This window comes from Tyto alba, unplaced genomic scaffold, assembly GCF_018691265.1.
Source record: "Tyto alba isolate M040663 unplaced genomic scaffold, T.alba_DEE_v4.0 Super-Scaffold_26, whole genome shotgun sequence".
NCBI classification, from domain to species: Eukaryota; Metazoa; Chordata; class Aves; order Strigiformes; family Tytonidae; genus Tyto; species Tyto alba.
Genome location: NW_024881300.1, coordinates 8097678 through 8115717, shown reverse-complemented (window position 1 = coordinate 8115717; position 18040 = coordinate 8097678). Strand labels below are relative to the sequence as shown.

The following is an 18040-nucleotide window of genomic DNA, read 5'->3' as shown; positions in this document are numbered from 1 at the left end:
AACACTGTATTTGGTCATTTTTTGTTTAGAATACTTGTATACTTCTAAAACAAACATAACTGTGGATGGATGGTATCCCTCCTCTTTGTGTTCAATTCTGGCAGTGTTTCCAAAACTTGAAACATGATTGCCAAGGGCAAGAAAGGTAATTCAGGTACTTGGGAGTCCTACACTATGTACAATGTATGATATGTCACAGCTTAGGGCAGTACTCAGAAAACTCTTCCTGTTCCTCCAAACACAGCATTTAACTTGGTCATCCCCATCACATACACAGGGAGGTATTTATCCAGACATCAGTCCAAGAACCAGACCACTGAACAGTTTCAATGTGACTTCTGGAAGTTTTCCCTCCAGCACTCCCTTCTGTCCCCAGTGGCTCTGAAAGCACAAGCAGGGCCTCATGCTTCACATTGCACACACTGCAACATGTCCAGCCTGCGCCCCCCTCCCTCCCTCCCTCCCTACTCACCGGCATTCATATGTGAATTTTGCCTGGGAGCACTGGCAATTGCGTGTGTAAGGACAGGAACAGCACCGGGGAAGGGCTTGCTGAGCTATGAGGAGCCGGACAGTCTCTCGCAAGCCCACAAACACTCCACTGGAGCCATAGGCAGGAAGGTTCTGCAGCACTCCCAGTGTTATAGCAAGACCAGGAATCATTACTTTCCCTGTTCCAGCACTAACTGCGCCCTAGTTGAGTTTCCTGTGCACGTTTGCCAGGAGACTTTCTTAGAGAAAGGGAGAAAGAAGGGCGGGGACAGTTGGTCATCATTTTTGAACATGATACAGAAAACATCCCCCATCTAACCAAGACAGAGTGAAGTACTGCTATGTCCACTTCTCTTACCCAAACACTCGAGAGCCCCAGCACGGATCCAAATGCACTTTCCCCAGATACTGAGTGACCTGACCTGCTTGGAGGGTAACAAGTCTGTGGAATTTTGTGCACCCTCAGAAACATTAATTAGGGTACCCAGCTTGGCTGTGGGAACAGTGCAGCTGTAAAATCCCAATAGGAAAATCCTGGGCCAAATCCCAACATTCCCTGTGCAGGTCTCCGAGTGAGCGCTCCCTTGGCAGTGCAGGACGGGGGAGTGCCAGGACCCTTCCCCCAGGGCAGCCACAGCTCACGTGCTGTGGGGCCTCAGCAGTGGCCCCGTGATGGAGGTTGAAGTTCCACGGCTCCCCCCAGCCACCAAGGAGAAGCTGCAGTGACAGATTTCTGTGCTTCTGGCTGCTGCCATGGCTGCTCAGTGCCCCCCATAGAGCCCACGGCTGCGTACGCCCATCTTCCCCTGCATCTAGTAGAGACTGCACATCAGAGGCAGTGGTTGGTGGGGAGATAAGGGGGAGAAGCTTTAAACATTGCCAGATCAGCGCAACAGGAGGTAAGCAAGTACAGAGGCAGCAAGAACTACTGAAAGTTTTTGATATAGTCCCAGGTGGACTCCCCAATGCCTGTAAATGTTTCAAAGGGGGATCCCCTTTCTGTGTCCATGGAAATGTTTCAAAGGAGCCCCAATCAGTGCAATGTTTCAAAGACCTCTGCTCTCTAAAAATTCCACCCTAACCCCCACCCCCCTCTCTCCCCAGCTGAAAACGTTTCTAAACAGATCCCTTCCTGGCTAACCACAGCTGATGAAGTCTGTTCTGCTGCTTACAGCCCTCCTACAGGCCCCAGTGTAAAATGAAACAAAACATCTACCATTTACCTCCTCTGGGGATGTATCCAGCCTGCTCCTTCCCCAGGGACCCTGCACAGGACCCAATGTGCCTCTGTGTTTGTGCACAGGATATGAAGGGCTAGAGTGCAGAAGGGTAATTTTTCAAAGCAATGTGTGGGAGTAGCACTGGAAATTCCCTGCATACTGCTTTGAAAAAAATAAACTCCCTACCTCCATGAATTATGAGCAGGGCCTCCAACTCCAGATTGAGGAGCAGAGAGGTTGAAGAGGCAGGCACAGCCAACTTAACTGGATGCACTTTTTAAAACTACAATGTAAGATATAATTGAATTCTTTAATCATATTATGGACACTGATACTTAAGAGGTGTTGCTGCTACAGAGCAGGGATTCCTTTGCTGACAGTCACTTGAACAGAATAAAACTGTAAGCAAGTGCTTAGGATATCTCGACTATTGATTTTGTATTTCTCAAAGTATGGGAAGAAAGTGCTGCTGAGAGGTCTTGGATTATCAAAGCCAAGGGTTTTTTTACCTAAAAATTACGTGTCAAGGCTAACTTCATTGTCTTGGCTCACTTCGAATTCAAAAGAGAGATAAAAATCTCTCCCTGGAAATGCTTATCCTACTCAAACTCTTATCTCAGATTGGTATCAATCATTCATTTTCCCCAGACAGCATCTCAATGACTATATTAAACCAGACACCTTAATTTTAGACAGATACAAGTTCATTGAGATTGAGTCCAACCCTCAGCTCCTGAGGAGACGCAGGCTGAGGGCAAGCTCTCCCCTGCCCCCCAAACCCCCCCATGTTCACTCTGGGATCTCAGTGCCCCACCAGCACAAACAGATCCTCATCTGCAGATCTTAAATTGACAGCAGTGACATTAATAACCCCTGTGACACAGACCCAGGCTGCAGAAATATTAGCTTCTTTCTCTTGCTGCCCACCAGGCTATACTTCGTCTAACACAGAGAAGGGAAACACTTGCACTCCTTATTTTGTAGGCGATAAACCATCATGAGCAGTAAGGAGTCACATGCCAGTCTCTCCTATGGCCTGAATATGGAATCACGGCTCTCAGGTTTTGAACAAAGGGCACAGGAGCAAGCCCGAGAGGCAATCCATCACTCTCCTTACTATTACTGACTCAGCACCATGCAAATTAACACCAAAAATCTGCACAGCATTTATTGCTGGAGAGGTGGTGACATCTAGTCTTTCCTTACCCCTTCAGTAATCCCCAGTAAAGAGCAACCAACAGCAGACTAGCTGGCAACACCTTTTTGGAAGCAGTCACATGTCCTGAAGCAGAGGGGGCCCAAGTGCCTTGTGAACCAAGACACCCGAAGTGGGAGGAAGCTTGGCTCCGTAATAAAGGTTTCTCTATTTCACTCTTTCCTAAACTGCACCATAAAAAAAAGTGATGACTTGAACTTAATGAACATTCTCAGTCTGTATCTCAGCAAAGTGACACAAGACATGACACCACAATGGAATAATAGTGCAATTTCTTACCATGTCCTGGTATTTACAGTGTTCTAGGCATATGGAACTGAGTCCATATGCACCTTTATATTTATATAGAGATCTTCCAAATGTGCATAATAACTTATGTACAGCTTCAAGGAAAGAATAGGTACAGTTTTCACAAACAGCAGCACCACACTTTTCTCAGCCTCCTATGCCTTCTGTCACTGTTGTTTTCCAACAGCACTAATAGTGAACCTTGTAATGTCATATATATATATACACATATATATATATTATCGTGTATTATTCCAGACAGAACTAATTTGGCGATATATGTAAATAAACTTCACATATCAGTTACTAGAAAATTAAGAAATTACATCTTTCCAAAAGAAAAAAGAATTCCCCTCTCAAATCAAGAAGCACCTTAACTCAGCACTTCATGACCTTTGTATTTAAAAATCATTTATTAGCTACTGGATCACAAATTAAGTTGAAATAAATGCTAAGCTTGTCTAAGGACTTCCTTCTTTCAGGCTTCTTAAAAAAAAATCTAGGGGGGAGCTACATGAAATCACTATGGTCCAATTAACAAGGATCTCACTCTTCAAGCTTGCAAACAAGAGATTACATTAACACCTGCTACAAAAGCAAACATTTTTAGATATCTTCATCTTAACCTGCTTGACATTGACTTCAAACTCCTGCCTGGCTCTCGGATGAATATTATTGTGACTGACATATATTTTTCATTTGGGGGTGGGGGTGCAAAGACTGTGTCCATATTCCTCTCTCTCTGCTATTTATGCATAATTCAGTTCAAAGATAATAGCAGTTACATACATGCATTGACAGGAGAATAGTTTCCTAAATGTAAAACCGTTGAAGGAAAACCATTATGCTTATGGGAGATAAATGCTGCATATGAACATATGAGACACACAGAGTATGCTGTAGGGTCCTTGAAGGATTTCAGCCAACATATGCCTACAGTGGCATGTGTAACTCCCTCCTTTGTGGTCTATGCATCAAAATAAACTGACCTCTTGGGCCAACACATATATTTATAACATCTGTACAGACAGGAAAAACATTTCTTTGCATTCGTCAGAAAAGCAATCATACAGCTGCAGCAGAAATACAACCCATCAGATTACAATAACACTTTACTACAAACTCTTGTGACAGGACTGCAGTAGAAGGCAGCAAGCACTGATTTTTAAAACACTTGTATGTCTGAAAAGTTGAACTTTCTGTAGTCCAGAATTGTTGGAAAAAGAAGAAAAAAACCTACTGAAATAACTTTATAAGTGTTTTGTTTTGACAGTGTTCCTCAGGAATTCACCACACTTAGCTGGGAAAATGCTAGCAGTTAAATCTATTCAATGTCATGACATACAAAATTGAAACATAATTGCTCCTAAGTGGTTGACAACTGGCAAGTACTTTTTACATGGATAGAGAGAAATTTATGCTATCAAATGGAAGATACTGTCAAAAGTTTGATTTTAATATAAATGAAAATGCTACATGAGGACTCAAAAGGATAAGGAAAAAAGCTCAGCAGTAACACTTTTATAACCACATATTTAAAAAGCTTTGAAGTGAAGAATCATTACATCAAAATCATTTTCCTTGAAAGATAAAAAAAATAAATTACAGCATGAATATTAACAAGTTATTAGAATGGTGAATTTCAAAGAGTAGCAAAAAACAAGCAGCCGATGAGTGGCCTAGTTTAAAGAATGTCTTACCAATCATATGGTTAGCGACATGGATTTGTATCTCTCTCTCATTCTCAAAGGTCATCTGGCACTTGATGCATTGATAGGTCTTTTTCTGTTTAATAACCAAAAAGAGATTAGAGAGAACTGCACTGTAGCATAAGGCAAGTGTGATCATGAATACAGCATGTTATGTGCTTCAACTTTCTTCCACTGAGGCCTTTTCTGCTCATATATCCCCAACCAAGACACCAAGTTGTGCTGGGCTTTTCTGGGACCATAAATACAATCTCTAATTAACAGCCTGCTTTAGGAGAATTTTCAATTTCAACTTTAAAAATTTCAAATTACAGTACTTGAAAATCTGACTACTTGAGCCATAATCAGATGCTCATGTCATTTAACCCACTGCAGTAAAAATTCCCGCAGAGTGAAATAAAAGATATTGAAAGGTAACTCTGTTTTCAGAAAAAGATCAGCTTTCTCAAAAAATTCCACCTTTAGTTAAACTCAAAATACAGTAGGCAAAACACCTATAGTTACTTGGGGAAGTGAAGGACAAAAGGAAAAAATTCATTTTGTAACTGTCTCCCATCAGAAATCCTGGAAAAACTGTTTCCTAGCACAGTCTTTTGTATATTTTCTCCTTCTCAAAGTCATACCAGGGAGGCTTAGCTGCAGAAGTCAGGATATAGTGTGAAGAGGCAATTACATAAACCATTTATTCAAACAGGGAAAATGGGGTTTGCACTCAGATTGACAGTGGTGTGTGTACTTGTGCAACATGACAGGAAAAAATCCAAGAAATCATTTGTAGAAATTAAAATGCATGTTGACAAGTTAGACATCCAAGTTAGGGGAAAAAAAAAAAAAAAAACAAACCAAACCCACGAATGGTAAGCTACTGTACACTTGCAAAAACTTATTTCCCAAAGCAGGAGTACAGTGCTTTGCTCTAATGTGCATGCACATTTACTGTATGGGAATATGATATCTAAATAGACATCTTTTGACATGCAGTTTAGAAAAATTGGTCCTTTTGTGCCTACTTCTTCCCAGAGAATAACTCCTACTGCAACACTTGCCACGAGGCATGAGCATGCAGTCCATATCCTTACAGCTAGAGTGAATGGCAGCAGAACGTATGGGAAATCTCTGAGTGCTGGCCACAAGCTCAGTTAGCTGAGGAATGGAACCCCAAGCCATTAGCACAGAGAAACCCAATTCAGTAAACAACACCCTCTTAACTTTGTCGAAGCAAAATATTTTGTTGGTATTTTTTGCATGCTTTTAGATGCACATTTTTTTTTTCTTACAGCCTCCACCCCACACCTAGGTACAGAATCCCATTTTTAGGACAGAAGTAATAAGTCAGAAGTTTTGAGTTTAACAGAGGAGTTGCTGTCACTCCCTCTGCGCATGGGATCCAATTTCCTCGAGCACCTGCTGAGGAAAGAACAAATTAGGCGCTGCCAAGAGCTTCTTAACTACTTCCCATGTCATCAATGGCAACAAGTTAGCCTGCTGGAGGTTAATGAACATGCTGTAATACCATAATAACAAATGCACCAGTCTATGGATGCTATGCGTATTCCATGAATTCTGTACACAGTATGTGTTTGCACATAGGCAGGGCTTTCTAGTCTAAAATAACAATGGGTGATTAACATGATAATAGGAAGAAGGCTATACTCCATTGGCCAAAACCTGACACAGCCAACCATATAAAAGGAAATAGTTTGGATTGGCTAGTTATCCCTAGGCAGCTCAAGAAAGTATCCTCCTGGAGTCCATTCGGAAATCAAGGCTGTTAATGGAAAAGCAGCTGGATTTCTGCAGCACTCTTTCTTGGGAATCTATTCCGGCAGACAAGCACAGCACACATACGTACACATGTCCTCTCAAACACACTGGCATACACATGCTGAAGTCTCCTAACTTTAAAAACAAAACAAAGCAAAACACAAAAAAACTTGGAAGACAAAAATGGGATTGGGTGGTGAATGATTCACATTTAATGTGGTCACATTTAAAACTTGAAACCTTCCTCTTCTTTAAAACTTCAAAGCTGACTAAGTTCTGTGCCTTGTTCAACACTTATCTGTTATGAGGGTTCCCTAAGTAACTAGCTAAAAAGGACAATATTTCAGCTCAACTCTATTTCAAACCTTTAAAGTTATATTAAACACAGACAAATGATTCATTTTTTTTAATTGATTTCGGTGCTTCTGAAAGCTACTTACTAACAGATCTGGAGACAGGATGTCTTTGTTTATCCACAGACCCAGTGCGAACTCCTCCACACCATCTCACAAACTTATAAAACACTCCGCTTGGTGTGACCACCCCTCAGAGAAGACAGCAGATTTCAGACTTCCTCTGAGTATTATCTTTAGCCTCAGCTGAGACACATGCATGCAAAAGAGCAGCTTAACTGAGGCCATGACTCTCGTGATAGGGTACCCTGCTTGATAGGGAGTGAAGTTAATAAACGGCCTCATACAAGCCACAAAATAACTATAGCTCGATTAGCACCCAAATGTATACGCAAGAGATGGAAAAGCTGTTTTTCTGGCTCATTAATATTTCTCTTTAAAAGAATGTCACAAAACCAGACTCCCAGTCTCAGAAAATGGGGAGCACTAGTTTTAATACATGGTTGTGTTATTTGTAGTGCCAGATATGATTTTCTACCACCATTTTTTTGTGGATATCATAGCTTCACGAACATTATTAATGGGTCAGTTATATCTTTTTGAAGTTTTGTCTTCACAAGGAGTGACAATAAAGGTGCCCAAACTCTGAGTAGCTAAGAGAGTCTAGGTGATGGCATCCAGGTGACATAGGAGACCGGATAAGCAGACCTTCAACTGAGACCCCAATCCCCATTAAATCAAGATATTTAATTCTAATCCTGGCACAAAAGAGTAGTTATAACCACAGAAGGTTCTGGTTTCTTTTCTGAAGTAACTATTGTTCCCATGGGTTTTCCAGACTGTCCTCCTTTAAATCTGGAAATGGTTTCCTGTTCTACAAAGAAAATATTCCTCCATTCAAGTGGATTTACAAGGGAAGAGAAAGGGTGAGGGGGAGAACAAAGAGAAGGAACTGAGTCCAAGAAAGTGTGCAGGAGAAAAGGAACTGAGCAAAGGAGCACAATAGGGTTCATTCTTCCAAATTTCTATGCCACCTCCTTTGCTTCTTCAGTCCAAATAACCTAGGTGAGCTAAAAATAGTAACACCATTCAAGATGGAAATTTAATTGAAGTCTAAGCATTTGCCATTGTCAATGTTAAACAAGCACTGTTCATGATAACTATGGCACAAAATAAGGATAAATCTGTGTAAGAGAAAGAGCAGTTTGAAACATGACTGCTTCCAGTATTACAAGGGGCAATGAGAAATCTCAATACTAAACAATTAGTCATGTTTCTCAAGACATGCACATTCCTCTAGAAGACATGTTAAAAGGAATTAATAAAATGTATTTAAAACTGAAGCTCCTACACACAGAAATATGTTCAGAAATACATGAAAGCATTGCCTCTGATACAATCATAATAGAATAAAAAGAAGTCTTGAGCTACACATGTGTCAGATACTGGAATGATACCTCCACTTGTGATGATCATCTGAAAAAAAATAACCTTTCAGTCCTATCCAAACAGAATAGCTCATGTAAAACTACAAGAATCAAACACAAACTGATGTTAGAGTAACTTTTTACTATTAAGGTGTGTTTTATTTATTCCTCTTGCCAAGTTCTTTATGGAAGACCACTGACTTGACTTAGTATCTCCTAATAACAAATCCTCCAGTGCAGATGTCACTATGTACACAAGGCAAAAACTTTGTCTGTCTGGAAAGCTATTTCTGTTGACTATCATGACTGGATCCTAGTTAGATGCTTTAGAAACAAAGGTGATCAATTTACAGATATTTCTTCCTGGTTGTTTGCCATACTAAAATGTAAGTGAGGAGGACAGAATACAGCAGCATTTTCAAGGGTTATGTCCTTTCTTTCATTCTTATGGATAAAAACAAAACAAAACAAAAAACTGCGAAGTAATTCTGAGTGCTTTTTCACCCTCATCTAGTTGTCTCTAACTGATTTTCATCACAAAACCTCCAAAAATTCAACAGTAAAAAGCCCAAACAAAATATAACAAAATACTCATGCTCTCATTGTGGGTTTATATCCATAGGCATATATACACAAACTTAAATGCATACAGTAAAAAGGAATTGTTCTTTTTCTCCTGATCTATCTTTTTTTCTTCCCAAATATTTTAATTGTTTATTTATCAAGACCTGATATTTATTTTCTTCCTTTCTTTCACTTTGGGTTTAAATCTTCATGTAAGTTTTTTTATGAAACTCCCTTGGGCTTCCATGCTCACTTCTTCAATTCAAGAAGTAAAACTGATGGTGGAGTGATTTCCAACACTGAAAGAAGTTATGGATTTTGTATGTCGTCATCTTTTCCATTTGCTTGGATTTCATTCTGTTTATTTTTATTTACTCTGAAATATACCTACTACTTAAAATCTAATCTTCCTATATTTTCTTTCTGAATATATTTTGTCCTAATCTTCAACTGCTTTTCTGTTTAAGGAAGAAAAATCAATAAGGTGTTTAAAAAAGAAATGTAGAAGTGCTCAAGAACAGGAGAGAAGCAGCTCTTCTCTGGACATCTGCTGATTACTCTACATGCATTGTGCACTTAAGATTGCTCCAGTAGAATGATATTTTACCTGGGCTTAGCATGCTAACAAGACAACAAGAGAGATCGTGTTCAACTTGCTTAGCTTTGCTATGAAGCCAATGAAGTAAACACTGTTCCTGAAATACAGATATTTATCACCACTTAAAAGACAGTGTAATTCTTTGAAAACCCTTGTGCTAGGCAGATACAAAGGGTGCTCACTGCCTTGAGAAACCTGAGTGAAACACCAATAGTTTTCACGTGAACTGATATCAGAATTCAGGTCTTGTACCTATAATGAAGAGTAATTTATTGAATTATTCCTAATATCAATATATCTATTCCTAGGATGCATACCATAAAGGTCTCCAAAATTAGCATATGTGCAGGCCATAGACATCTGTTGAAGGTACCATTTGCCATCATCACAAATGCTGATTTTTCATTATCTTCTACAAAGGAACTAAGACCTTTCCTCATGGGATGAAATTCAAAGCATTTACCTTATTGAATAACTTAAAATTCTCCCCTGAGAGAACAAGTATGGAAGCTGTCACAGAAAAGAAAGAGTTAAAGCAAGAAATAAGAGCAGAAAATGGCAATGTATTCTGCTTCTGATAGTTGATAGGAAAGAAAAGGTAATACTTTAGGCTATAGGCACAGACATATGAAGTAAGGTTTAGTCCTACCTAAGCTAACAGAGGTGTTTTAAAGAATTTAGAAGAAAATAAAGGCCTGAAGAGGAGGAAGGAGAATGACCTAACCAGAGCCCCAGCCAAACTCTCAAGAGGTATCACATTGAAGGAGGGATATTTCCATTCCTCATTCTTCTGGAGAATCAGGTATGTGTGCTTGAAGGCTTAGTCACACAGTCATGGCACCCAGACGGAACAATATCCAGTTGTTTTAAAGCAAAAAAAAAAAAAAAAAAAAAAAAAATTAAACTTTCTGAGGCCAGGACAGGCCGTGCCATGCTCCAAGCTGGCCACGCACAGGCCAGCGCTGAGCCGGAGCAACAGGTCCCGCTGGGGACACAGCCTGCGCCAGTGCTATTGGCAGCATCTCAGCCTGCGTCCTCAGGATGTACTTAGGGTCTTCTCTTACTTACTGAGCCTCTGGTGTTCTAGCTGTATGGTACTTTCAGGTTCTTTTAGTTCAGTAAGATGTGTTTGTGGGTGCTTTAATTAGCAGATTGACATAAACAGGCATCTACAGCTGGAATTATTCATTAGGAGTTGGGTGCCTAATTTCCTTAGATACTTTTGAAAATCTCACCCCATCATGTTTAATTAAAAATGTCAGATGATATCAATACTCAGATGTGTCTGCTGTTGGTCTCCCGAGAAGATTTCCAAAATCTACTTCTCATTCCATCTGTTCCTGACAGAGGAAGGACTGACTTGGCCCATTCCTGCACCAAAACGTCAACAAATAATTTTAAAAGACTATAAACTGCAAATGATATTAATCTCCTGAGTAGGCTTCTGAAACCTTACTTGGATCTGCATGCTCCCAAGTATCTTGTAAGCTAAGAAATGGGAAAGCAAGCTATCTCTGAACATTAAAGGAAAGCACACTTACATGCTTATATGTAACCTGCATCAGACAATTTCCCGATTTGCTAAGAAAACTACTTATCTTACAGGAGGGCCATGAAGCAGATCCTTTAAAAATCACTTAAAATCACACACACACACAAGCCCACACATATGCACACAGACATCCAAGTAGCCTCGCAACATTCATTTTGACAGACATCCATAAGGACAAGCTCTTTAGCACAGAAATTTGGTTTAGGTGAGAATTTGAGGGGTAGGGTGGAATTCACTACATTTTTTCCTCAAAAGTTCTTTTATCCTCCTTCCTGTGTTTAGTTCCCTGGTAAAAAATAATCTCATTCCTCCAGTATGACATTTTTTTTTTTGTTTGGTTACTCAGCATCTCCTTTTTTCATGGAAATGCCCCAGCTTTTCCAGATCTGCCAGTTCAGTAGCATCAGAATTCACGGACAAACTCAATCCTCACCGTTCAAGTGTCTCAGCTCTCTACTGGGAAATCTAGGGCAGTTTTATGATAAAAAGTCTGATGTGCTGCCACTAGGAATCAAGGAGCCTGCAAGGCTGAGCAACATCTAATTTTTCTATGTGCGTTATTCTACCTTTCCTAGTATTTTATTGGTTTTTATAGTAGCACATGTAATTTTATAAAGTGACAGTTTTAAAAAAAATAACATCAGATCAGTTCTCAGTCACATTGAAGGTCTATATTTCATCCCTCAGATATCTTAAAGTTCAGCTGTACTTACTCTGGGAACAGGGGACGTCTGGGTACCTTTCCTTTGGCCACTAGTCTCAGGTGTCAGGTCTCGGTGGTCTACCTGAATGTGGCTCTCTAGGTCTTCAGCACTTTCAAATTTGACACTACACTCTGGACACCTCAGACTGCCACACGGTCTCTCGTTCACCTCCTGTGGAGTCAAGCCCGAAGACTGTCCATTGGTGCTCCTGGTCATGCATCCAGCACACAGGCCATAGGGAAGGCCGTTCACATCCAACTTTACCAAGTCCTGCTTATTCCGGAACTCCTTCAAGCACAACGCGCACTTGTAGAGTTTTTGCAAGGCCTGGCCATTGGGCGATGAGGTTGCAGAGTTTCCTGCCAATTTCTGCATATGGAACGTCCCATGAATTTTCAGCTCAAGGGTAGAGGTGACCGTCTGCATGCAGACAACACAGCGAAACCCAGTGAGGGAGTTTCTGAGATCTGGATGCATCTGGCAGTGCTCGATAAATTCTTCCTCGCTCTGCAGCGGCATTTTGCAGATCCGACATGTCCCTGTATCCAAACTCTTGCTGTGAGTGACTTTGTGCTCTGTCAGGGTCAGGAGCGATGGGAAGCGCTCCCCACAGATGGGGCACATGTAGTGCTTAGCTGGGCCTCGATGGGTCTGCATGTGCTCTCTCAGGCCATTTTCTGAGAAAAAGGTCCTTGAGCAGATATTACACTTGTGGCTACCTTTGATGAATTCTGCTTTCTTCCTAGAGCAGTCATCCTCCCCAGGCCTGATGTTATGATCTCTCAACCGATGGTTCTGCAAGAGGACCTCCATAGTATAGGCAGCCCCACAAATGTCACAACCATACATGGGCTCAGAAGCATCTACATCATCCTCACTGGCTTCATGACTGTTGGAAGTATCTGGATTCTTCATTAACATGTTCTGGATATCTGCCCCTTCTGTCTTCTTATTTGTTGGGGTCATGCCATTAGCTGTACCATTCTCAGCGCTAGCATCAAAAACACAATGCTTTTCTCGCAAGTGCTTTTCAAGCAAGATGATGGCATGAAAAGCTTTGCTACAAAACTTGCAGTTGTATTTTTTGCTGTGGGTTGTGATGTGGCACTGCAGTTCTACCTCTGTGCTGAAGGTCTCACCACAGAAGATGCATTTGTGAGACTTTGACGGATTCCCCAAGTGACTATGCTTCACATGGATCTGAAGATCCACCTCCTTCCTAAAATCCCAGTTACAGGCTGTGCAACGATACATCTTCTTTTCATTGCTATGTTTGACTGCCAGATGCACTTGGATAGATACCTTGGAATCAAAAACTTCTTGGCAAAGGGTGCAGTGATACAACACAAAAGTATGCATGTCCAACAAATGCTTCTGCAAATCATCCACCGAAGAAAACTGTTTGTCGCAGCTCTCACACACATAATGAGTTGAAGTTGTCATGTAATGTACGGTGAGATGTTGCAGAAGAGACTCCTGGGAATCAAAGTCTTCTTTACACTGAGGGCAAGACTGTTTCCTCAACAGCAACTCCAAATGCAACTTTAAATGGGTTTGAAAACTTTCAAAATTTGAGAACTTTAGATCACACTGATTACATGGGTATTCACCATTAGACACTGAGTTTACGCTAGCAGAAAGCCGTTGCCTTTTAGGGGAAGAGACTTCAACATCAGAAGAAACTGGACTCTGCTCTGCTTTTGACTTCTTATTGTGTGCCAGAGGAATGTTCTTGTGGTTTTCTTTAATATGCTTTGTAAGCTTCAGGATGGAGCCAAAAATGGGGGAGTTTGTGCAATAAGGGCATGAATAAACTTCCATAAAAGACTGTGTTGGCTGAATGACAGGGGAATCCAATTTTGAATTTCCTACATTGCAGTGAGTCTGCTGAATATGCTCAGTCAAGGTTGCTTCGGTCAGAAAGCCCATGGAGCACTGGTTACAGAAGAAAGCGTTGTTGCCATCTTGAGGGGTAGCATTTGGGCCACAGTGAGTAATACGGATGTGTTCTTGTAAGCTATTGATATCTGCAAACATCTCTGGACAATAGTTACAGTGAAAGGCAGAAATGTTGCTAAACTGCATCATGGGATAGGCATGGTTTTTGTGCACTTTTCTCACGTGTTCATTCAAGTTGTACAGTGTAGGCATGGAATCAAGGCAGATCTGGCACGTGTGGCTTTGCTGAGGTTTGTCTGCATGAATGGTCTTCAGGTGGATCTCCAGAACAGCAAGGCTGTTGAAGTCACGCTTCGAGCAGTACGGGCAGCTGTAAGTAACTTTAGACCAGTTCTGTCCTTCCTCTCTGTCCACAGACCTGATTTTCTTTTGTCCTCTCAAAGGCTTTAAGGTCGAATCTGGAGTGGAACCTCTTTCCACCGACGCACTGGAGTCAGGCGTTGCGCTACTCATGGATGCCACGCTCCCCAAGACTGGGTCAGGGCTGATGCTGTGATTGCTGGAGTCAGGTTGTCTGTGGCTGTCCAAGTGGCAATAGACTTCCTCCACTGAAGAAAACTGCTCCGGGCACATAGGGCACTTGTGTTTTTTGTTGGCATGGGCTTGATGAATGTGTGAGAGCAGCGAGTTTTCGTCTGCAAATACTTCAGGGCAATGAATACACTGCAAATCTGCCTTCTCGGAAAGCTGTGGGTGGCGTGTCATTACGTGCTTCTCCAAATCTTCAGTCTGACTGAATGTCTCTTCACAGTAATCACACATAAAATCATCCTTCTTCACCTCTTTCTCAGTCTTTGCCATATGTTCCTTGTTCTTTTTATGAGCTTGCATATGACTCTGCAATGAGCTGGTAGATGAAAACCCACGTTTACACACAGTACACTTGAACGGTTTGCTGGAGCTGTGGGTTTTCAGGTGAATTTTGAGGTGGTCGCTGCGAGAGAACGCAGCCTCGCATTCATGGCAATGGTACTTTTTATCCCCTGTGTGAAGCTTTATGTGGCGATCCCTACTTCTCTTGTGCTTAAAAAGCCGGCTACAGTAGGTGCATTTGAAAGGTAGTTTGTCACTGTGGATCTGCTCGTGCCTTTTAAGGTAGCTCAGGCGAATGAAGGACTTATCACAAAACTGACAGGGATACGGCAGGCCAGTCCCCCCTTCCTCCTCCCCGATGCCGAGATCACACCCATCTCCTATCATCTGAGTGGGTGATGCAACATCTTTGCTGGAGGGAGATGAAGCCACCCAGGAGAGTTGTGGGTCGTCATCACCATCTGTAATGGGAAAGCAGAAAGGAGATTAAAAACAATTCCCAGTGCATCTGTGAAATAAGGACAAAGCTCTCAACAACACTATGGGCTTCTGCTACTACAGCATGAAAAAAAAAAAAATCAACTAAAAAAAAAAATCTCTTGAATTTCAAAGGAGGTTTGAGAAAGAGGAATGAAAATATATTTGTACACATAATTCACAAATATGCCAACACATAGTATTAATAAAAAGCATTTCTCTTTAGCAGGTTTAACACCTGCTCACTGTACTGTAAAGCAATAAATAATGAATAAAGAAAGCAAAACACAATGTGCAACGAAGCAATACAAACATTTCAAAAAGCTACAGTGTTAAGTGATCACCTGTGATTTTGTGGGTCTTTTTAAATGCTACATCAAGATGATTTTAAGTAATGTCTCCATTAAACAAAATCCTCCGTTCTGTCTCTAAACTGTAACAGAATGAAAGGCTGCTCAAAAGCAGAGTCGAACATCTAGGTGAAATAAAAGCATCAGATTTGAGACAGCTCGAGAAAAGCAAAGAAGAGATCTGTACATTACCACATTCATTTGTATGAAAGGTAATGTTGCCTGCTTGGTACAAAAACAAATTTTAAAGGCCCAGAAAATCACCATCGGAGATCTCAAGACATCACAAAAGAATCAACTTCAGGATAAACCAACAATGGCCCAGCCTCTGTTTTAATAACTATTTCCTTTGCTCAATATGAGGCTTGGAAAATATTTTATAATTTTATATTACCATAAAGAAACAGAGCACCAACTCCAGCAGCAAAACAGTCATTTTAGGAAAAATACATAAAATGCTGGCCGCTTTCATAAACAGAATTGTTAACAAGAAACAGAAGACAGTGAGTTCAAATATCCTAATTCCAATAAATGTGGAGATGTTGACTAAAGCAAAAATGCCACTAGTCCGATATAAAACTGAACCATGGAATGAAGCAAAAATAAAATTCATGTAAATGAACGAAGGCGCTGACCACATATACTTTTGGAGATTCAAAACAGGAACCAGTTCTCCATATACATTGTCCTTATAAAACATTTAATGTTCCTACTTCAGCTCTTACTAAAACAAACCAATAAAAAAATCCCCAACTGTGCATGTAGGCTGCCACACGCGCAGTCCTCGTGCCTGCCAACTACAGAGTCGCCAGGCGGAGAAGAGCACATGTACGGCGGAGAAGCTCTCAAAGAAAGGCTTGGCTAATGAGGATATCACCACCGTAAGAGGCTAGCTCCTGTGGCACCGTTTGCTCTGGCAAAGACCTTCTTTTTCATCCCAGGAAAAGAGAGAGCGGAGCTACCTTGGAAAAACTAAACCAAATAATCACACACCAAACAACTCTTCCCGCAAGACGGGGCTGCCTGTTTTCCAGGATGGGTGGGTCGGGCGCCCGCTCCCCTCACCCCCTGCTCCCCTGTTCAATTAAACCTCCTTCTCCAGAGTGATGCTGGACACCAAGAATGGGCTTCCTCCCGCTCCTGAAATGCACCCTGGCTCTCAGCAAGCACCCACGCTTCTAAGATGCTCGAGGTCTTTGTGCTCAACTAACTGCTCTGAGCCTGGCTGAGCCCGAACCTAAAACACGGGCGCCGAGCCCCTGATTTATACGTAAACTTTTCCCAGGCTTCGTTCCCCCGACCGTGAACCAGTCTCTCTCTGCGGCTGCAGCAAAGCCTTATGTTCCCAATTTAAGCCACCTCCGCTGCCCGCCCCGCTGCCGGCGCAGCTTTGCTGTGCCCCCGGGGAGCCCCCGGCCCCCCGCCCGCCCCGGCCCCCCAGCTCTGCCTCCAGCCGCATCCGGGGCTCCATCCCCACGGACCTGTGGCCACGGGCCGGCGGAGGGAAGAAGGCAGCCGGCTGCCAGCGCCTGGATTAGGGGCCCCGGGGAGGTGCCGGTAGCTCAGGGCTGGCTAATTCCCTCCTCTCGCCAGCTGGGCTCCTCCAGGGGAAAGGAGACAAAGGGGAGCAAGAGGGGGATGCTGGGCCTGAACTAGGGCAGCACATGTTGCGTTTGCTACCGCTACTTCAGCCTGCTGGGGGTGGGGAAAGAAGGAAAACAACAACAGGGAAAAAAAAGCACACCACCATTGTGTTATTTACTACTCGGGCTTGCTGGCTGCAATTAAAATAATTTAAAATGCCCACTTTGCAGAAATTATTATAAAAATATATGCCTTTTAAACATCTTCCCTTTTGCAGCCAGACTACTCGTGCCTTGTGCTGGGCAGCGGCACACAGAGGAAGGACTGCACCGGGGAGAACTCGGAGCACTTAAAATGGCTCAAGTGAATAAAGCTTCATTGTTCAGCTTTGAAACTGTAGATGCAATGGGCCAAATCCAGTGGTAACACAGGCTGGGCCAACTGCTTTAACTTTGTTACATCCATATGTGCTTATGCCAACCATTACATTGGCCCACCATGCAAACTGAACAAACCTTTCAGAAGGTCTCTTTTTCCTCTGAAACGAACCAATCTACCTCAAAATGCACTCTAACATTCAAATAGGGCCAGTTCCCCTCCAGCTGCTGCTCTTCAAACATATTGGGTATCCAGAAAACAAAATCAAAGAAAGCTGGTATGACTTTGTGAGTGATGCACAAAGACATTGCTGTGCTAATACAATTTGGACTCAAAAAAATTAACATTTCTCAGATTAAAAATCTGGGTTTGTAAAAAAAACGGAAGCATTTACATAGACAGTTGAAAGCAAAGATTGTCTGCTTTTGTTAGCTTGATTTAGGTCTTTCACCAATTTTTATGCTTAACTTCTGGATTCTTTTTATTGCAAGGTTTTCTCATACTTTTAAAATTTAAAAAGAATTAGGAAACTTTAAGCCCCAGAAACAACCTACCTTGACTTCCTTACAAACAAGATACTGAATTACTAAGG

At 41.9% G+C, this 18040-nt stretch overlaps 1 protein-coding gene across 3 annotated transcripts in view; it reads right to left on the bottom strand.

Annotated features, from left to right (window-relative positions):
• ZNF423 (zinc finger protein 423) overlaps positions 1–18040 on the bottom strand; it is a 233513-nt gene that overhangs the window by 84414 nt on the left and 131059 nt on the right. For all 3 annotated transcript variants that reach the window (XM_032998756.2, XM_032998762.2, XM_032998769.2), the window contains 2 exons: positions 11897–15120; positions 4917–5001 (listed from right to left, as the gene is read on the bottom strand). In XM_032998756.2, coding sequence (XP_032854647.2) covers positions 4917–5001; positions 11897–15120 — 3309 coding nt within the window. The remainder of the gene's footprint in view (positions 1–4916; positions 5002–11896; positions 15121–18040) is intronic.